The 23,494-nt window shown below is 37.5% G+C and overlaps 2 protein-coding genes across 2 annotated transcripts in view; one reads left to right on the top strand and one right to left on the bottom strand.

The window, feature by feature from the left end:
• Window positions 1–2,314, top strand: part of LOC150101710 (adenosine receptor A2b-like) — a 29,027-nt gene extending 26,713 nt beyond the window's left edge. Inside the window, exon 2 of the mRNA XM_090399894.1 lies at window positions 1,067–2,314. Coding sequence (XP_090256020.1) covers window positions 1,067–2,314 — 1,248 coding nt within the window. The remainder of the gene's footprint in view (window positions 1–1,066) is intronic.
• A 1,700-nt stretch (window positions 2,315–4,014) lies between these two features.
• Window positions 4,015–23,494, bottom strand: part of Rsph9 (Radial spoke head protein 9) — a 54,810-nt gene continuing 35,330 nt past the window's right edge. Inside the window, exon 6 of the mRNA XM_090399893.1 lies at window positions 4,015–4,397. Coding sequence (XP_090256019.1) covers window positions 4,015–4,397 — 383 coding nt within the window. The remainder of the gene's footprint in view (window positions 4,398–23,494) is intronic.

Here is a 23,494-nt window from a genome sequence, read left to right as displayed (position 1 = left end):
AGTAGCCAGCAAGAGTGCATGCCATTAACTTGCACTTTCCATATTGTGACTCAATAAGTTAATACGTAGATTTATACATACGAACAAATTTTAAACGCCTTGTTAACTGGAACAAAAAAAAAAAGAGAAGAATTAATGTCAATTCCAGTTTATTCTGTTTGTTTAGTAACTAAAACTGCCATCGCCTTTGAAATACACTTCATTTTGCTGTTTAATTATTAATATGACATTATCCTAAGTTAATTTAATAGATTAATCCAGATATCTAAGGCTCCCTTTATTTGAGGGAGCCTCAGATAAAGAAGCCTCAGAATTATATCTGAGGCTCTTTATTGTTGGTGTCTTACTTCCGTCAGTCAATCGGACGTTTCGACGATGCGGTTGGTTGGGAAGGAAACAAAATACCTGAGTTCGAATCCCGTCTATAACGCGAATCTTTATAGGAGCTTTTCAACTGAAAGTGAATTAAACTGTCTCATACGGAGGTGGAAGAGATTTTCCGACCGGAACCTCGAATATTTCATGCCGCAAAATAGGCAAACTAGCTTGAGAACACACAAACAATTAACTGAACATAATGGCCTCATAGGTTCAGCTGCTTAGGCTATAATCCTTTTTGTGTCTGAAACGAAGGTACCTTGCACTCCGTGCGTCCTTAGTTTCCACGATCTCCACAATGTGAATTAATAATAACCTCTAAAATGAAATACTAGCAGAATTTGAGGATCTTCTGTGATTTGTACTCTTAAAAAGAGATCATGCATATCGTTTGATCATATCATTCGTATATCGTTCAGGGAAAAAGTTCCCTGAACTTTGTCTGCATTTCACACATCGAAATGGGAAATGAACAGAATTCATTCAAACCGGATTTTCAATTTCGGGCAGTTTAAATGTTTGTAAAAACTTAATTTGAAACCATAAGGATTATTCAGAAATCTATGTTTGGTAAATATGTATAAAATAAGATTATTTTGTGAGTGTTGATACATTTAATTGTCGAAACACTATAATTTCCTCTAAATATGTAGTTTCATATTTTTTTTTTTGTTTGTTTGTTTTTCAGATAAAACTTCCACTGTTATCTCGCAGAGTCATGGTCCCGAGCATCAATATTTCAATCACGGCTGATGAATCTTGGTATACACAGGGACAGGTGAATAACGTGGTTACCGAAGCCCGAGCCACTAATCTACCTCAGACATCTCCATGGATTTCAGCAGGACATCTGGCATTAGGCATTTCCTTAATGTTTATCCTTTCTCCAGTGGTGATATGCAGCAATACCTTGCTAGTGGTAGCCATCCATCGCTTTAAACGACTTCGTAATCCAAGTAATTACTTCCTACTGTCGATGGCATCTGCTGATTTAGGAGTGGGCCTGCTTCTTCCGTTCGGGCTCTACTTCGAGTTTGCCCGCTCGAAAATTGACTGCGTGCTGCTTTGTCTGCTCCCTTACAGCATTTTTATTCTCATCTGCGGTGTGTCGATGTTAAGTATCACAGCGATTGCTCTGGACCGCTACACATCGCTGGCTTCGCCCTTAAGATACAATAACATCATCACTCATAGTACGGTTGTCCGATACATCACAGCCTTTTGGGTCTATTCGCTCTTTTTAAGTTCGAGCCCATTAGTTTTCTGGTTCGCCACTTCGCGACAGCTGTACGTGGAGCATTGCTCTTTTGACTTAGTGCTTCCAGAAGTCCGTCTCTTGCTTTTCTTTGCCCTCTTTCTCCCATGTGTCGTGGCCGTTACTTTCAGTTATGGCTACGTTTATATTGTAGCCAGATCTCATGCTAGAGCCATCTGTTCGGTGGAGATTACTTTTCGCCAGCAAACCGAAACTGGTGCTCCTGAACCTCGATATGGGCGTACGTTAGCTGCTACTGTTGGCTTATTTATGATATTTTGGTTACCGTTTGAGATCTGTATGCTCTTGGAAGTGTTGAATGAAAGGACGACCTTCTTCTTAGGATTTTTAGTTTTAGCCAACAGCGCTGTGAATCCGTGGACGTACGGTTATAGAAACTCGGACTTCCGTTTTGCCTTTTCAAGGATTCTGGAAGATTTCCTTCCTAAATTAAGTTCCACGCTACGTAAACATCATCCAAGAAGAACAAGTGGAGCTTTTACTAGCGGTGCTTCTCATGTTCGCATATGTGTGACTCCCAATAATATTACTCAGACTGTCGACACGATGTGCATCACTTATCTTCAACCCCCAAATCACTTAGAAGTTCCAGTACCAGTAAGTCCGTTCTTAAGTCAACCTTCATCTCTAAATATCACTACTGTTGTTGCTCAAGTATGATGTCACTCTGAAAAGAAATATGACACGAAATGAATGTTTTAACGATGTGAGATGACGTTCATGGCAACTTAATAAAAGACCTGCGAAGTATGGAACTTATTTATTCACAACGAATCCATTCACGGACAGATATGCGATCTGGAATGAGTGGTCAACTCATCGAAAAAAAAAAAAAAAAACTAGAACTGAGCACAAATGACTGTGAACACAATTTCAGTGATTACTTTATCTGACAAAACTGCAGATATTCTAGATGCCTGTTGGAAGACGTGTCCAAGTATTTGTGTGTACATGTTGTTTTGTGTTTTGTGTGTTAATGTATATGAAAATGAATTTTCTTCGCTAACGTATCCCAGACTTATTTCTACCATATTTATTTCTAATACTTAGCACGGCGAAGTATTGGAAATAAATACGGCATGGCTTTTTTTTTTTTTTTCATTTGAGAAATCCATAAGTTATTTATAGTGGAAAAAGTACACTTTAATTACATTTCAGTTGCTAAGACTTATTTACTCATTTCTTGTTATAAAGTGCAGCTTGTTTCAAGGAACTGATTGTGTAATTACGATCTTTCTTCTTTTTTTTTTTCTTAAGAGGGAGGGTTAACAAGCTTTTACTAGTATTGCTTTTTCTTCATTTTTTTTTTTTTTTGAATGCCAAAAGATCGTATTAAGTTTAAGCTGATGGTTATCTAACTAGAAAATTTCAAAAGATATTTACATGGAGAAAAAAAAAAAAAAAAAAAAAAAAAAAAAACTTCAAAACTACTGTACTATATTTTGAAGTGTTTTGGTGCATAACTAGTGGTTTTTACTGCAATTAAAATGGAAGTAAGAAACGGATGAAATAAACTGGTTATAAAAAAACGACATAATCAGGACTGGAACTCCTACTATTGGCAGGAAGGAGTCTGCTCTTGAAATATCAAATCAGCATGAAAAATTTCGTTTTTTTTTTTTTTTTTTTAAAACCAATCATCCATGATATCATAATGATATGAATAAGCAAAATCATACGGCATTTCCAATTTTTTTTGTTTCGTGGAGAATTTTATAGAGAAAATAACAATTCTTATTTATATTTCGAATTTCACGTTAGCCTAATATGAACAATTACAGGAAAGGATATCGCCTTTAGAGTGAAATCACGAAGGGGAGGGGGGTCTGGAAAGTTCTGATAAACACCTAGAACAAAAATGATATCAAAGCAACTGATATAACCATAAGAAAGGATATATGAGGATATAAGAACATAAGTTACCTTCATAACTCTGCTACTAGTATGTTTTCTTACTTGTGGTTATATCAGTTGCTTTAATATTATTTTTATTCTAGGTGTTTATCAGAACTTTCTAAACTTCCCTCGTATCATAGGAAAAGAGAGCAAAAAAAAAAAAAAATTGGCTTAAGATATAAATGGTTGAATCCTTATTAAAGTAAGATCAGTTTATTGATCGCTGAGAAAGGAAGAAAGTGAATGAATGAATGAAAAAATAACCACGTCCTATTCATCATACAATACCTTTAAAGTGTAACCAGTTAACATTTGTTAAATGCTACATACTACTGCCAGTTATAAATTCTATGATTCTTATGTTTATTATTCATTTAATAAATACCAAATGAATATTTAAAATTACCGATCTAATAAAACTAGACTCAATCCTCTTCTGGTGCAGACTCTGTTATATTCACTGATTATCCTTCTTCTGTTGGAGGTAAATTGACTGTTTCATCTTCCTGTTGAGCATTGCCTGATTCATCCTCTGGTGGAGCACCGTCTGATTCAGCTTCTTGTGGAGCACCGCCTAATTCATCTTCTGGTTGAGCATTGCCTGATTCATCCTCTGGTGGAACACCGCCTGATTCAGCTTCTGGTTGAGCACACACAGATTCATCTTCTGGTGGAGGTGGTGGTCTTAGTATATTGAATGATACATTGTTGTTTCGAAGACCGAAACCAATGTACATTTGTCCAAATTTTTGAGTTCCAATAACATGGTAAAAGGTCAGTCCAAGCCACCATAAACTACGTAAAATTACCACATGATTTCCATCGATTAAACGAACACTCCAACAACCTATAAAAAAGGGATTATATTATACTTCTTTGAGTGATTAATATTTTCTGTTATGCATAATAATACAGATATTTTGCTATTGTACGAATTGTTATCAGCTAAAATCCATAAACTGGTAGAATAATTTTGCAACATGAATGAGATAATTCTCAATCACTGGTCACTAGCTTCATATCATTTAATACATATATACGGAAAGCGCAGTAATTGAACTGAATTTAATAACGATAGTTATCTGTATAACTACTCGTACATATGAAGATGACGCTTCCTTACAGCTAACTTTTTTTTTTCAGAGCACATACTCGTGAATGAAATATGTGAAAATAGTTGAAGTCCTGGAAAAATAAAAGCAAGCGAAACGCACAGAACATTAAAACGAAAAAAAAAATAATAATAAATAAAAAATAAAATAAAAATAGAGAATAATTTAAATTATCTATCTATCTACCAATAATTGTCCGGACACTTTAGCAATTTACAATTGATACCAGCAGGCGAACCCTAATATCGGATATGTCCACCTTTGGCTTTGATCACCTCCTGCATCCTTTGAGGGAGGCTTTCCACCAATGTGCGGCAGACATCAGGTGGGGGATTTCTTTCTATTCTTCCATCAAAGCAGCACTGAGTTCATTGACACGTCCTCGATCTGCTCTGGACCTCAATTACCGCTCCAATTCATTCCATAGGTGTTCGATGGGGGTTGAAGTCAGGACTCTGCACAGGCTGGGCAAGAGCAGTCGTTCAACACCATCTTCTTCATACCATTCCATAACAGCTGCAGCTTTACGATATGGGACATTATCGTCTTGATTGCAACACGGGTACGTTCCATAAAAATTCCATAGCATAGGCAGCACCTGATTATCCAGAATATCAAGATACTGACTGAACTGCCTTCACAGATAACAATCAGCAGTCCCACTCCAAACCAGCTGAATGCACCCCACACCATTACTCCTCCATCAACAAACTTTACTGTGGGTACAACAGACTGTGGTAACAAGCTTTCACCTGGCTGCCTCCATCAGACTGGAAACAGGTGAACCTTCATCGCACCACATACCGTTTTCCACTGGTCAATTGTTCAGTTCAAACGATGTTTGCACCAAGCCAGACAAGCCGCCTTGTTCGTTGTTGTGATGTTTGACTTGTGTGCCACCTCTTCCGTGGAAACCCAGCAAATGGAATTCTTTTCGTACAGTTTTACTGTTCACCATGCTGGCAGTCTGGAACTCATCACGGATGGTCTGTGTCGATTGTAGCCGGTTTTTGGTGCCATCCGTTTTAACATCCTTTTGTCTTTGTCATTTATTTTTGGTGGCAATCTGGGTATTTTCTTGCACTGGTGATGCCAGAACGTCTCCATTTATTGATCACATCACCAACCGTTGGTTTTGAATGCTCCAGTAGAGCGGCAATGGCATTCAATGCGACAGTCCACGATGACACCTCTCTCGAAGTCACTGAGTTCACGTCGTGTTACCATACCATTACCACCTGTTTTCAACTGCTAGGATGAAATACTGCTTCCTACTATCTATATGCCGGGTTTTATGTTATTAACAAACCTGGAATGTTCCATAACTTCAATGTTTTGCGCGTGAAGTATATTCACTCCTGAGCTACTTCTATATAGAGGCTAATGACTTCATATCATTGCTTTAGTATCCCATAATGCAAAGCACCCCCCCCCTTTCGGGCATGTATAATGCAATGCATAATGGGAAGGGTCACTACCCAGACCGGTTTCGCCCTTTATTGAGGTCTCATATGGCAACTGATATGAAGTCATTAGCCTCTATATACAAGCAGCTCAGACGTGAATATATTTCACGTTGAAAACATTGTTTTGCTTCCTTGGGATAAGGATTAAAATCAAGTATAAAATTTCTTGGTATCTTTAACGTATAATATACCCAAGGTAAAAAACTTTCCACATCTTTCTCTCATCCAGATATTTTTATTAAGAAGGTCAAGCACCATTTGTCTACTTCTATATGAAATATACATGATCTGAATTACTTCAATCATTGTATATATCAGATCTCCCAAGACAGAAAAGAAACGGTCCCTCCAGTTATCCTTCGAGATAAAGACAAATGGACCTCAGTCTCAAGATCCCTAGGAGAACATAATATCAATTTTTCCTGGGCAAGAAATACTGAAGAGGGTGTAAAGATCCACCCTACCACTGTCACTGATTATCGCTTGATGACGAAAATGTTTGACAACTCAAAACTGCCCTTCCACACCTTTGCGCTAGCAAGCGAGAAGAACTTAAAGGTAGTTCTAAGAGGAGTGGCTGAAGGCATCACAACTGATGAGATCACAGCTGACCTCATCAATCAAGGACTGACTCCAACCAAAGTCAGCAGAATGTTGAGGTCAGATAAAACACCAATGCCACTGGTGTTGGTCGAAATCTCCAACACACAAAAAAGCATCTATGAAGTAACGGACATCTGTAAGCTTAAAATCACAACCGAACCTCTAAGGAAGAAGGCATCGGCAGGGCAGTGCCACAGATGCCAGAGGTTCGGGCATGCCCAAAAACTGTGCAGAGCTGCATATAGATGCCTAAAATGCGGTGAGGGTCATCAAACCAACTCCTGCACCAAACCCAGGTCGACACCTGCCTGTTGTGCCAACTGTAGAGGACCACACCCCTCTAATTACAAGGGTTGCCTTTTCCATCCAAAAAACCGTGGATCATTAAGAAGTAACCACGCTCCTCCAAGAAATGACACAATGCACATCCAAGCAGTTCGCCCTCCAGATCATATTACCTTACATTCGACAGCACAGGAAGGCACTCGACCCTCAACCATGTCCAAATCATATGCGGAAGCGGTAAGAACCCAGACTTCATCGCAAGAGCGAACAAGCTCTAATCTCACATCAGCTTTAACCTCTTCACGTGCAACAATGCTGCATGAATTCAGCAAAGCAAGCACCTCACCATCCTCCAGAAAAAGATTCTACCTAGAAACCCAATCCATATTAACAGCTCTCTATAATGTTTAAAAAATTTAAACCAAATTCTCTCATGATAACAGCATAGAATGCCAATGGCTTAACAAACAAAATTCTCGAGCTGCAAGAATTTGCAAAAAGATACAATCCAGACATAATCTTGATCAGTGAATCCCACTTCAGACCATCCAACAATCCAAAACTAAGAGGTTATATTTTATACAGGACAGACAGACTTAACTCTAGTGGAGGCGGAACAGCTATTTTTATCAAAAATTATTTAAGCCACAACTCGTTGACCAACCCCCAAACTCTAAACCTTGAGGTGACGGGTGTGGAGGTGCACACTAATAACGCTGGTAAACTCAAAATCTACGCAGCGTACAATCCTCCCAGTATTCCACTATTGACAGCAGACTTAGACTCCATCCTCGGCTCCACGGATTCCATAATTATAGCTGGAGACCTTAACTCCAAACATACGGCCTGGTTCAGTTCGTCAATCAACACCAAAGGCCGTACCTTATACAACTACACATTACTCAACTCGTCAATAATAGCTGGATCCACTGAGCCCACCCACTATAGCCCATCAGGAAGTTCTGATGTATTAGACATAGTTATCCTCAGAAACATCAAATATAAATACCAGTTGGAGACAGTAGAAGAGCTTAACTCAGATCATAATCCCATCCTACTCAGGTTAGGACTTCAAGACCAGCTCTCTCCCCATCATTCTTTCATACCATGGGACAAGCTCTCTAAGGTTCTTCCAATCCACATCGGTCCTCCCCCTGTCATTCGTAAAAAAGAAGAAATAGATCAAGCTGTAAACAATTTAACTAGGCAAATCAACACAGCAATAGCATCAGTTACTCAAACCACTGTCTTCCACGCTCCTAACTGGATCCCAGAAGAGATAATGGACCTGATTAGAGCCAAAAACAAGGCCAGAAAGCGATATCACAACACCAGATCCCCGCAGGACAAAGCAACCTTAAACACTTTGAACAGACAGGTTCGAGAAGCCCTCCAGGTCCACAGGAACTCCAAATGGGAAACCAAACTGAAGGAAATCAACCCAGAAGATAACTCCATATGGAAGTTTGTAAAATCTCTTTGTACCAAAAGACAACCACTTCCCCCTTTAAAGACCAATCTTGGAGTTGCACACACAGATGAAGAAAAAGCAGAAGCCCTACTTGACAATCTGGAAAATCAATGCAGCCCATCTTATGCAAACTTAAATATCAATCTTATTTACAAAGTTCATCGTAAAGTTAGAAATGCACTAAGTCAGCCTAAGGATGATTCAGAAACCATCACCCCCCACATCTCCAACAGAAATAATAAATATCATTTCCCATCTGAAGAATAAAAAGGCCCCCGGCCCTGACGGCATTACCAATAGAATAATAAAGCTACTCCCACGGAAAGCCATAATTCATCTAGTTAATATTACCAATTCCATTTTAAGATTCCAATACTTTCCCTCTGATTGGAAAATCGCGGACATTATACCTCTGAAAAAACCTGGTAATAACCCACAACTTCCCCAAAGCTACAGGCCCATCAGTCTTCTTTCCTGTCTTGGCAAAGTAATAGAAAAGGTCATCCTATCAAGACTACAATCAGCAGTGGACCAACAGAAAATAATCCCAAATGAGCAATTTGGGTTTCGCAAAGCTCACAACACGATGCAACAAATTCATCGACTAACAGAACATATCACTCATGGCTTTAACTGGCACCTTCATACTGCTGCTGTACTTTTGGATGTTGCCAAGGCCTTTGATAAGGTCTGGCATCAAGGCCTTATCTTCAAATTAATTGAAAACAATATCCCAATTAAACTAGTGAAACTCATATATTCATATATCAATGAAAGATACATGCAAGTAAAACTCAACGGAATTGTTTCTTCAAGGCGCAAAATCCTGGCGGGAGTACCTCAAGGTTCTCTTCTGGCCCCAATACTTTTCACAACTTACATGGCAGATATTCCTCTCAACCCAAAAACAACTACTACGGCTCTTTATGCCGACGACACCGCTATTCTAGCTAGATCGCTCAGTCCTCACCTAGCAATCACTAGACTCCAAGGAAGTATCAATGAGCTAGCAAACTGGTTCACCAACTGGAGAATTCAAGTAAACCCCCTCAAAAGCTCAGCCATGATGTTTTCAAGAAGAAAGATCTGCAATAAAGAAGACATCCTGCTCTCTGGTCAAAAGATCCCATGGCATTCAGAGACCAAATATCTTGGGGTATTGATGGATAAGAAACTCCTTTTCAACAAACACATTAATCTTGTTTTCTCCAAATCTTCCAAAGTCATAGCTCAGCTCTACCCATTGATGAACCGCAAGAGCAAATTGAACCTACATAATAAATTGCTTCTTTACCGGATGGTAATACGTCCAGTCATTACCTACGCCTCACCAGCATGGAGTCACACTTCAAGATCAAACATTTCAAAATTACAGAGAATCCAAAACAAGTGCCTTAGGATGATCCTGGATGCACCGTGGTTCATCAGAAATTCACAAATTCACCGAGAAACCGGCACTCCATACATCTCCTCCCTTCTTCGTGATCTTGCAGAAAAATTCTTCGTGAAGTCAAGTTCACATTCAAACCCACTAATCGTGCACGCTGTCAATTACAATGAGACTGATTACTACAAACACAAAAGACCGAAGGCTATTCTTCTCTCAACCGATCATAGCTAACACTACTGCCCTCAGAGGGGGAGCTTAATTGCTCACAAATCTCCTATTCCCAAATAACTCTCATTACAGATAAAGGGGAATATGAAAAGCACTTGTGCTTCACCCATCCTGTCAGTAACGTCAATGGTCAATGGTCATTGTATATATACTGTATATATATATATATATATATATATATATATCTCCCGGGTCTGGCTGCCACTGATGAGACCTCAATAAAGGTCGAAACTGGTCTGGGTAGTGGCCCTTCACATTGTGCATTGTATTATACACGCCCCCTTTTGGGTGTGCTTTGCATTATGCATTACATTATGGAAAACATACTAAGGCAAGTGATATGAAGGCATTAGCCTCAGACGTGAATATATTTCACGTGCAAAACATTGTTTTTTGCGTCCTTGGGATAAAAACTAAAACCAAGTATAAAGTTTCTTGGTATCTTTAACGTACATACAATAGAACCAAGGTAAAAAAAAATCTGCACACACACAGGGTGATCAAAATTAAAGTATCAAAGTCTAGTGGAGTGCCATCCAGTGATCAAATGCTGTGAAATTTTGCAGGAATACATTGTGCGTCATGCGGAAGCGATATCTGAGAAGAGGGAAAAAAAAAAGTAGTTCCAAAATCCATCGCCACGGGGCGCTGTTTGATGTACCGAATTTACATGTAATTTTTTTTCTGTGTGTAAGAAGGAGAAACGCACGACTGATCACTCTGGCTTCCGTGAAATGTTCTTCGAGAACATTTCACGAATGTGTGTATGGATCGACCGATGTCTGCGGGGGCCCCCCATCCTGCATGAAAATGACTGAATCCATGCACAGGCGCTGGATTTTGTTGTGCCACAGCTGTAGCTGTGGCAAAACGAAATTGTTTATCATATGGAGATACCTTTCGGCAGTAACTGAGCAAGCATAGACTTGACTGGTGGCTGTCCTCAAAGAAGAACGGTCCAGTGATAAACGAAGCTGTAAACCCGCACCAGACAGTAACTTAGGTCAATGCGAAAGGAATTTGTTGGATTGCATTGGGATTTTGCATTGCCCATACCCGGCAATTTTAGGTATTCACAGCTCCATTCAGGTGAAAAGAAAGCCACATCTCACCATAAAATCATCCACGGCCACGCAGCGTCCAATTGCACTCGAGCAAGGAATGTTAAAGCGAATGTCAGTCGGCTTTTTCAAGGTCCTATGGGAGCAACTCCTGTGTCAGGGTTATCTTGAATGGATAGAAATGCAGAATCTTCCATGTGTTTCGATACAGCACGTGCACTGCAGCAACCAACTCTACAACGGTAGTAGCAACTTTATTTACTTGCCGTGAACTGATTGGTTTGAGATCTCTGCCAAGTCTGACTCCCACCGATCCTATTTCTTCAAAACAACTAATAATTCGTAGCAGAGCATATGGAGAAAGTGGACCTCGTCGACATTTGTTCAGGCGACAAAATTCTCGTGCAGCAACAGGATTGCAATTGTTTAAGTAGTACAGCTTCACGATCAAACCACGTTGGAGTAAGATTGGTGTTGTCACCGTGGACGGTATTAACAACCAGAATGAAGGGAGAAATCCCGTATCCATCTTTTTAAACCCTCCCGGCACCTGCTCAGTTGCGTGATATGCAAATTCCATGGATTTGGTGTTTACAACGATCCTGGTGGTAAATTTTGGAACTACTTTTTTTTCTGAGATATCCCATCCGCACAATGTATTTCTGAAAAGTTTCGCAGAATTTGCGTCACTAGGTGACGCTCCATAAGGCCTTAAACAGGGATACTTTAATTTTGATTTCAGTTATACACATCGTGTTTATTACTGAAAACAAATGAAAATTGAGCACTTTCTATGGAAAATGGAAATCGAATGTTTAGTTTAATACAATCAATTTATTACTTGCAGTGAGTCCAAATATTTAATCTCCCTCTCTCTCTCTCTCTCTCTCTCTCTCTATATATATATATATATATATATATATATATATATATATGTGGCGATCAGCTTTTACTCGGTTGTTATACATTTGAAAAAAAATAGATTTAATGACTCCAAGACCGAGATAACATATAAAGATTTTAATGATAAATACTACTAGTTTCGGCATATAGCAGCCTTCTTCAGGTATTTATAAAGGAAAGGAATACTAATAAACATTGAATTATTTAAACAAACTGTAAATTACAGGTACAAATTGCCTCACATAATCGATACATAAAAACGTTGTATTTTTCAAGTTGTTCCAACTGGCGTGCCATTGTTTGTTGCAATTGTGCGCGCAAGTTCACGTGAACGCCAATATTGAATAACTGCAGCATGGCTATCTGGGATGTTATAACTTAAATTATTATTTAAGTGGACCCGGTTCAGTAGGATTTCCCTTGATTCTACGATTTTCCTTTCAAACTCATCTTCACAGCGAAAAATATTTTCTGATCTATTCCAGCATACAGAGTGGCTTTGTTGGTCATCATTAGGATTATTTGAAAAAAGAACATGACTGGATAACGCAGTTGCATGAGATCTTTTGTATGAGATGTCTCTCTTATGCTCTTCTATGCGTTGTTCAATAGATTTGTTAGTTTGACCAAAGTATGGCATACCAATAGAAATCTGCATAATCTTTCTCATCATTTTCCACCACAAAAACTTGGAATTATATCTACCTTAGGACACAGAGCACGTTCTCTCTTAAATAAACAAGATGAACTACAAAAAGAAATGAATCACCTCACTCTTATTTTTAAACAAAATGGATACTCTGAAAAAACAATTAAGAAATTTCTTCTGAACCCTCCTAAGCAGTGCACAACAGAGACTATTAATTTTAAAGGTAGCATCTCCATTCCATACATTAGCACAGTCTCTAAGAAAATAGCTAAAGTCCTTAAAAAATATAATATCAGGACCTTCTTCACCACACTTCCAAAAATCCGCTCTCTAATCAGCCATCCAAAACCTACTCATCACAACCTTAAGTACCCTGGAGTATATAAATTGTGGTGTGATTGCAATATCCCATACTTTGGTCAAACTAACAAATCTATTGAACAACGCACAGAAGAGCATAAGAGAGACATCTCATACAAAAGATCTCATGCAACTGCGTTATCCAGTCATGTTCTTTTTTCAAATAATCCTAATGATGACCAACAAAGCCACTCTGTATGCTGGAATAGATCAGAAAATATTTTTCGCTGTGAAGATGAGTTTGAAAGGAAAATCGTAGAATCAAGGGAAATCCTACTGAACCCGGTCCACTTAAATAATAATTTAAGTTATAACATCCCAGATAGCCATGCTGCAGTTATTCAATATTGGCGTTCACGTGAACTTGCGCGCACAATTGCAACAAACAATGGCACGCCAGTTGGAACAACTTGAAAAATACAACGTTTTTATGTATCGATTATGTGAGGCAATTTGTACCTGTAATTTACGGTTTGTTTAAATAATTCAATGTTTATTAGTATTCCTTTCCTTTATAAATACCTGAAGAAGGCTGCTATATGCCGAAACTAGTAGTATTTATCATTAAAATCTTTATATGTTATCTCGGTATTGGAGTCATTAAATCTATTTTTTTCAAATATATATATATATATATATTCCATAGAAAGTACTGTACTTAGTTTTGATTTGTTTTCAGAAATAAACAAACATGCTGATGATGTGTCTAATTCATAACATTCCTAAATGACATTAGTTGTGTGACGTTGCGTTATCCTGTCATGACGTCATTTACTAGTTCGCAAAGATATTCAGGTAGGTTGCACCACTCAGCCCTTGGCATGGTATTCTACGCTACCCCCTTGAGTGGTTTACAAAGGTTTACCGTGCAGTTAATGAGAACATCAGCTGCTACAAGGTCATTTATGATGAAAAAAAAAAAAAAAGTAAAAGGCTGTGCAAACAACCCTAAATACCTTTTTCAAGAAACCAACTTCGGAGGGGAGAGGAGCTTACCTGTTCTCTTTGTTTGAATTAAAAGAAAGAGCACAATAGTTTCTGTGGCTTATTATTACAGAACAGGGATATTAGTATTACAGTAGTACACTGTATTTATTGTCACATATGAGTCATTAAAGTATTATTATTATTATTATTATCATTATTATTATTATTACCGTATATGCGCTGTGTTCATCAGGGATCCGAGTTACATACAAATTAGAACTAAAGACGTACTCTGGAACGTATCTCGTCCGTAACCAGGGGAACCGCCTATATATACGCGTATATGAGTGGAGTTGCGTGCCCATTTCGGTTGGGTGTGCTGTGGTGGCTTATGCAACGCGCGCTACACTCAAAATTCACATCAGTTTGATGGTATGATTGCATTTTTATCGATGTATGAAAGTTTTAAGAGTGCATAGCGCATCAGTGCTCCTCTTAATTGGTCCAATGCAATTAATTGTATGATAACTTTGAATACTTTAATTGATCAATTAATTGTAACCAAATCTGCGTAGAATGGGGGAACAATGTGGTTGTTTTAAGATATTGTATATTAGAAAATAATAATGAAGGAGAATGCTCTATTTGGTTGGTATATTTGAATTACTCAAAGGTCTAAAATTTCGAAGAGGAGGACGTGGCTTACCTTCTTCGACTATAATGCTGTTTTCCATTGTAAATATGAGCCAAAAAGTTTTTTAAATTTATCGAAAATTATATATTAAAAACTTGTCTATATTATATAAAAAAAATGCCTACCACGGCAGTTCACACTGCACGCACGCAAAACAGATGAAACTCAAAAAACAAAAACAGCAACTCATGACAAATGACAAAATTCAATTGAATTGGTTGACACAATAACCAAGCACAGCTTCTGCGTGCTATTGTCTCAGAGCTCACCCTGCCTCGCTTTCTGAGCGTTTTAAAACTACTAGAACGCTAAGAATTTGACACCCTGCACCTTCTGCACACCTTTTCAAACTATTAACACGAATGTGATGCAATGTTTACGCGTCGAAAAGTGTCCTCTTCGAAAAGCATTAGATATTGTATTTATTTTTAGAAATCACGCAAATTTAACGACAATAAATGCAAAAAAATAATGTCGATATTGCTATTCGGTGGAATAGCGCTGCACACCTAGCACGTTATGAATATTCGCCCCTGATATATATATATATATATATATATTCATTTTTTAAATTAACTGACTTAAACCCGAGAATTATAACACAATGACATTTATTTGAAAAAAACGCAACATGTTTCGTCAAAAATGACTTCTTCAGGCGATAAGAACATAGAAAGACAATAAAAGACACTTAAATTAACATTGACACACTCTAAAGCTATACAACTATAAAGCCATAATATTCGACTGTAAATTACAGTTATGAGCTTGAACTACAGTCCGAGTTAAAGTTCCATTGTTGTACACCTGTGCGTGTGTGGAATCACGCGATCTCCAGTATCTAATAGTAGAGTTGAAAGAGTCTGCCAAATTATAGCTAAGATTATTATTCAAATGAAAAGGGTCTAAGGTGATTTCCCTTGACTCTACAATGCGGCGCTCTATTTCATCATGGCTGATGTGTAGGTTTGAAGTCAATGTCCAATCTATTTCATGTTGGTGGCCTTCGTTGTTCGTGTTTATTGAAAGCAGGACATGGCCCGACAGAGCTGTAGCTCTGGTTCTCTTATAGGCAATGTCTCTCTGATGCTCTTCGAGACGTAGTAAGATAGATTTTTCTGTCTGTCCATAGTAAGGCTTTCCGCATTCACAAGTGACCTTGTATACACCTGGGAATTGTAGAAGGTTGTGAGGTTGTTTATAGTTGTTGAAGCGTGATCTTATTTTTGGCAGAGTCGAGAAGCACGTTTTTATGTTAAACTTCTTTAGAATTCTGCTCAGCTTTTTGGATAGTGTGCTGATATATGGCAAGACGATATGACCTTTCGAGTCGTCCTGTGTCTCTACGTTGTTACGTTGGTGGCGGGATAATTGGTTGTTAATACTTTTTAGAGAGTAGCCATTGTTTTTAAAGGTTCATTTAAGATGTTGTAGTTCCTTTTTTAGTTCTTCTTCATCTGACAGTACAGATCTTGCACGATTCGCTAGAGTTGATATAATACCCAACTTTTGCGCTGGATGGTGATGGGAGGACGCATGCAAATATCTGTCTATATGAGTTGGCTTTCTAAAAATAGAGACTTTAATTGATTCAGGCGTCTTGGTGAGTTTAACATCTAGGAAGCAAATGGAACTATTTTCTTCAATCTCCATAGTCAATTTTATATCTTGATGGCGGTTGTTTAAGTGGTCGAGGAACTTGTTAAGATTCTCAGTACCATGCTCCCATATGAGGAATATATCGTCCACATATCTAAGCCAAATTTTTGGTTTTAAAGTAAAAGAGGAGATCGCGTTTTCTTCAAAGTCCTCGAAAAAAATGTTGGCTAACACAGGAGAGAGAGGGCTTCCCATAGCTAATCCTTTGACCTGTTTGTATAGTTTACCTTCGAATTCAAAATAGCCAGAGTTTACACAGTGAGATAACAGAGAGAACATTTTATTTGAAATCTTGTTTTTTAAAATATGGAGAACGTCCTGTGTCGGAACGTTGGTAAAGAGTGCTACCACGTCAAAGCTCACCATGATATCAGAAGATTTTAGTTTTAGGTCCTTTATTTTAGAGACAAAATCTGTTGAGTTTTTAATATAAGAAGAAGATTTTCCCGCATAAGCTTTTAACGATGACGCCAAATATTTGGATAACCTGTATGTGGGTGAGTCAATGCTGTCTACTATAGGTCTCAGTGGATAGTTTTCTTTGTGTACCTTCGGGAGTCCATATCTTTACACCCCCTCATTCCAAGGTTATATGGACTCCCGAAGGTACACAAAGAAAACTATCCACTGAGACCTATAGTAGACAGCATTGACTCACCCACATACAGGTTATCCAAATATTTGGCGTCATCGTTAAAAGCTTATGCGGGAAAATCTTCTTCTTATATTAAAAACTCAACAGATTTTGTCTCTAAAATAAAGGACCTAAAACTAAAATCTTCTGATATCATGGTGAGCTTTGACGTGGTAGCACTCTTTACCAACGTTCCGACACAGGACGTTCTCCATATTTTAAAAAACAAGATTTCAAATAAAATGTTCTCTCTGTTATCTCACTGTGTAAACTCTGGCTATTTTGAATTCGAAGGTAAACTATACAAACAGGTCAAAGGATTAGCTATGGGAAGCCCTCTCTCTCCTGTGTTAGCCAACATTTTTTTCGAGGACTTTGAAGAAAACGCGATCTCCTCTTTTACTTTAAAACCAAAAATTTGGCTTAGATATGTGGACGATATATTCCTCATATGGGAGCATGGTACTGAGAATCTTAACAAGTTCCTCGACCACTTAAACAACCGCCATCAAGATATAAAATTGACTATGGAGATTGAAGAAAATAGTTCCATTTGCTTCCTAGATGTTAAACTCACCAAGACGCCTGAATCAATTAAAGTCTCTATTTTTAGAAAGCCAACTCATATAGACAGATATTTGCATGCGTCCTCCCATCACCATCCAGCGCAAAAGTTGGGTATTATATCAACTCTAGCGAATCGTGCAAGATCTGTACTGTCAGATGAAGAAGAACTAAAAAAGGAACTACAACATCTTAAATGAACCTTTAAAAACAATGGCTACTCTCTAAAAAGTATTAACAACCAATTATCCCGCCACCAACGTAACAACGTAGAGACACAGGACGACTCGAAAGGTCATATCGTCTTGCCATATATCAGCACACTATCCAAAAAGCTGAGCAGAATTCTAAAGAAGTTTAACATAAAAACGTGCTTCTCGACTCTGCCAAAAATAAGATCACGCTTCAACAACTATAAACAACCTCACAACCTTCTACAATTCCCAGGTGTATACAAGGTCACTTGTGAATGCGGAAAGCCTTACTATGGACAGACAGAAAAATCTATCTTACTACGTCTCGAAGAGCATCAGAGAGACATTGCCTATAAGAGAACCAGAGCTACAGCTCTGTCGGGCCATGTCCTGCTTTCAATAAACACGAACAACGAAGGCCACCAACATGAAATAGATTGGACATTGACTTCAAACCTACACATCAGCCATGATGAAATAGAGCGCCGCATTGTAGAGTCAAGGGAAATCACCTTAGACCCTTTTCATTTGAATAATAATCTTAGCTATAATTTGGCAGACTCTTTCAACTCTACTATTAGATACTGGAGATCGCGTGATTCCACACACGCACAGGTGTACAACAATGGAACTTTAACTCGGACTGTAGTTCAAGCTCATAACTGTAATTTACAGTCGAATATTATGGCTTTATAGTTGTATAGCTTTAGAGTGTGTCAATGTTAATTTAAGTGTCTTTTATTGTCTTTCTATGTTCTTATCGCCTGAAGAAGTCATTTTTGACGAAACATGTTGCGTTTTTTTCAAATAAATGTCATTGTGTTATAATTCTCGGGTTTAAGTCAGTTAATTTAAAAAATGAACATATCCCAACCCCGAGTTAATAGTACGTTTCATATATATATATATCTATATATATATATATATATATATATATATATATATATATATATATATATATATATATATATATATATATATTAAAGATACCAAACAATTTTATAAGCTCGGTTTTAATCCTTTTCCCCAAGTAAGCAAACAGACAAGTATGTCAAGTTTGCGCCTACACGTAGTGAAAGACTGAGGCAACTCTTGTAAGTAGCGCCACACCGAGGCAACTCTTACAAGTAGCGCCATACTGAGGCAAAGCACATCCCCCCGCAAGGGGATGTGCTTTGCATTAGAGGAAAATACTAAGGAAAGTGCTCGGAGCTAACACCACCTTTACCACGAGTTGCCTCAGTATGGCACTACTTGTAAGAGTTGCCTCGGTGTGGCACTACGTGCAGGCGCAAACTTGACATACTTGTCTGTTTGCTTACTCGGGAAAAATGATTAAAACCGAGCTTATAAAATTGCTTGGCATCTTTAATATACTATATACCCGAGGTAAAAAACTTTCTACATCTAACTCTCAGCCTGAGATTTTTATTTAATGAGGTCAAAGCACCTTGTGGCAACTTGTTTAGGTAAAATTCAAATAAGCTGTACATTACTTCAACCTTAGCATTTTTAGGACTGGCTCCCACTGATGAGACCTCAATAAAGGTCGAAACCGGTCTGGGTAGTGACCCCTGCCTTTAATGCATAGCATCATACATCTCTGCAAGGGGATGTGCTTTGCATTAGAGGAAAATACTAAGGAAAGTGATTGGAGCTAACTCCACCTTTACCACGAGTTGCCTCAGTCTTGCACTACGTGCAGGCGCAAACTTGACATATTTGTCTGTTTGCTTACTTGGGAAAAAGGATTAAAAAATATACCGAGCTTATAAAATTGCTTGGTATCTTTAATATACTATATACCCAAGGTAAAAAACTTTCTACATATATATATATATGTGTGTGTGTGTGTGTGTGTGTGTGTGTGTGTGTGTGTTACCGGCAAAGTGTGAAAAACAGGCATTCTATAGAATGCGTGACGTTTTTAGGCAAAGTATGAAATGTCTGTTTTATTTTAATATTTTATATACTTTCCCTAGGCATTGTATAGAATAACAAATACCATTTCGGCAAAGTATGAAAAAAGCTTTTATTGAAAAGATGCATGTGAAAATGTAAGAAGTACAAAATGTAAGATACTGGATTTTTCTACAAAAAAGAGAAAAAGACCAGTGCTGAACTAATTGTTGCTACAAGGTAGACTGGAATAGCATTTTGAATTGCACTTAACTGCCTTTTTCATACAAAAGCACTTCAAATTTCGAACTTGGTCTTGCAGGTACACATCACGAACCCTTGGCCGTTACCCGTGGACTGAGCGGAAGCGGCTGACCGGAGAGTTATTTCGTGGTCAGGAAAGTCTCCAACTCTCAGTAAGTCCTTAGGACATAAAGTGAATTGTGAGTTGGTTTAAAATTCTTTCAGCAGTTCCAAGTCGCTAAAAACCATCGTCTGTCACACTCATAACAACCATCAGCAGATTACGAGGGTCACCCCGTCCTTTGTCGACGTCTGGGATGGGAACTCGCACAGTGTCCCCCAAAGGTGCAGGAGGGAATTTTTTGTCGGAATCCATTTTCATTTTTTTGGTCTGTATTTCCAGATTTAATTTAGATTGAATTTTACCTTCGACAGCATTCTCAATATTGAAGCTAAGAGTACACAAAATATTAACATCATAACCTTCTATTTCCTCACTTCCATCGCCTTTAATCTCATATCCAGAACCGGCGCTAGGGTCTTGGCGCCCGCATGCAATTTCTATCTAAGCGCCCTGTAACGATCCGGGCGTGTGTGGTTCTTTTACGATAATAAAAATTTTAATTATTTAAATTTTCTTAAATAAATTTTGACAGAACAGCCACACGTTGGTTCGCTAAATGTAACGAACGGGAGGTGTTGACTAGGCAGGAGAATCGTTAAAAATATATTCAAAAAATTCTTAAAAGTTAAAGCAAATTTTGACAAAGCCACTTCACTTTAATCGTTGAATATAATGATACAGGGATTATAGCCTTCTCACCGACCTGAATCGCTAACAAAATTAAAATGAATTTTAATTAAAGTTAAAATTTATTTGAACTAAATTAAAAAAAAAATTCTTGCATTTTACAAGTTACTAAATTCTTAGTAACTTGTAAAAAGTTTTTAATAATTTTTATAAGTGGAACTATCTTTTAGGAAAATAAAAGAAACTCAAGATAGATGAGAAAATAAGAAAAGAGTTCAGAAATAATTAGAACATTTAATACAAGTATTCAAAAAAATAACATCTTTAACAGAATAACAGAAAATAAATTAAATTACATAAATATACTTGAAATTTTTTTAATTAAAATTTTAGCGTTTTTGATTTCATATTCACAAAATTAGAAATAATGGTCTTAACGTCTAATTCCGCACATATATCATTTTCAATAGTATTAACGCAAAACTAACAAGCTTTTTTGTAACATACTTGTTCTTAAATAGGTTTTAATCAATTTCAACATGGAAAAGGAACGTTCACCGCTCGCTACACTAACAGATAAGGTTAATAGTATTCTTAAAGCAAATGAAAAGTTAGGGAAAGATAGATTATTGGACACAATAAAATTAAGAATATCGAAAGGGTTTTGAATATTTAAATCATCCTTCCGAAAAATATCCCGGAAAGCACATAACTCGTCATATAGTTCTATTGCATTTACGTTTTTATTGTCGTAAATTTTTTCGTAATCTATACAAGAAATTGAAATTATGATAATATGTTTTTAGTTGTTCAAAACGTTCTATTAACGAACACATTGCAACGTCTAGAAGTGTATAAAACACATTCACTCTAAATTTATCTTCTGGCGATTGTGGCGTTTCGTCATGAAGCTCGTAGTCAAATTGTCGTGTCTTCTTTCGTCGTCGAACTTCCGTACCAGTTTTAAATTCTTGTTCTCCATCCACCTCTTCACTCAGTTCTTTTGCCGTGTTTAGAATTTCTTTAAAATTTGTATCTCATCGATACTCTTGTAAGAATATTTTTAAGTTTTCGATAGATTGTAAAGCAAGTGTAATGTTCATATTTTTGTCTTGAAGCATTTTACTCACAGGTTTATTCTGTTAAGTAAATCATGCCAAGTTATAAGAAAGCAAATAAATTTGTAGTCCTTTATTTTAGCACATAATGTTTGTGCTTCAGCATGAAGCACAAACATTATGTGCTAAAATATTTCATTTTGAAGTTTCCAATATTTCATTTTGACTATCTTTACTCAAATAGTGTACTCTATTGTTTCGATGTAGGGCCCTTTCAACATGATTTTTCCATAACGGGATCAAACTTCGCAAACAGTTCGACTAATTTTAAAAAATTGGCTTATTTCTTTCATATAATTTATCAGATGATCCGCGAAAAGCTAAAGTTTGGCTACCAAGGAATTTTATAATTTCAATCAAGCGTTCTAAAACACTCGTCCAATGTTTCTTTCCATTTCATACATGCTTTGAGTCTGGCAATCAATAGTAGTTTTGATTATTAAATTTTTATCAAGTTCCTTCCATTTTAAGAAACTTTTCATGTGAGTTAAACTAGTCTCATGTCTATGCAAAGTTGTACTTACATTTCTCCAATCGTTATGACCTTCTACAAGACTACTTGATTCAGTAGGTACAAAAAGTTTGCAACAAAAGCAAAAAACAGAAATTAAAGTTTCGGAATAAATGAGCTATGTTCTTGGCACCAGCTCCCCCTTTTCCATTTTTCTATTATAATACGTGTCGCCAAATTTACAACCATATGTATCTCTGGGATATATTATGTTTTTCTTTTGAACACGCCCCATTTCAATTAACACAACTCGTAATTTTTCATCAATATTTCCCCATTCACCTGGATCTTCTAAATTTACAGAGACTAACAATGTGTCAGTTTCGTGGTCAACTACAACTAAATCTTCTCCTAACTGTTTTTCACTTAAATCATGCGTCTTGTTATCTTGTTCAATAGTTGCAATAGTACATTCATACAAACTGGATGATATGCACGGTTCTTCAACTCTGATTTCTGATGTATCGAGTTGGTTACAATCTGCATCAGAATATTTTAATATTTTAACAAATTTATTAAGAGCCCCAGTTTGTTTCTTAATAACTGCTTCTTTCGCAGCATGACGCTTACGATTTTGTGCATCGGATAACTTTTTTTTTAATTTTTGATTCCGTTTCTATTTTATACCCACAAGAAATTATTACACAACACAACACAGAGACGAAATAATAGTCCGCACTGCGCTGCTGTCAGTAGCCTACTGAGATATATACCATATGACTGGCTAACTATTCATATGGTATACAAAACCGTATGGTATACATGCGGTTTTATGCGCAGAAACGAAAATTCGTTTCTGCGCATAAAACCGTTCACCGTTTCACTTCAGATAGATTGCAGTAGACACAACATTCTGCAGGCAAGCATTTAGCCTGCTCTCGCTGCAAAATTGTAAACAGCCGGCTGATCAAAGAGGCAGCAATATACATTTTTTTTTAATTTTTATTCGGTGTATCCGGCCTTATTTATTTTAATATTGATCATTCTAAGAATTTTTTGTTTTTATGATAAAAATTTTGTTTCTTAAAAATTAACCTATGAACCGTTCCCTGGCGGCGGCGCCCCCTTCGTAGCGGCGCCCGCATGCATGCCCGCTTCCGCCAGCCCTGCTTATATCCACAGGCGGCATGAACGTTTCGGTAACAGTTTCTGCACGTATGGGCACCACTGGTTACCTTCAAACAGACGAAACAGGTAGCAGAACCGGAAGCCTCTTCGGCAG

The sequence above is a fragment of the Typopeltis vanoorti genome, chromosome 11, assembly GCF_054136105.1.
Source record: "Typopeltis vanoorti isolate ZY-2024b chromosome 11, IOZ_Tvanoo_1.0, whole genome shotgun sequence".
In the NCBI taxonomy this organism is placed as follows: Eukaryota; Metazoa; Arthropoda; class Arachnida; order Uropygi; family Thelyphonidae; genus Typopeltis; species Typopeltis vanoorti.
Note: the sequence above shows the minus strand (reverse complement) of the source record. Positions and strands in the feature narration are given on the sequence as shown.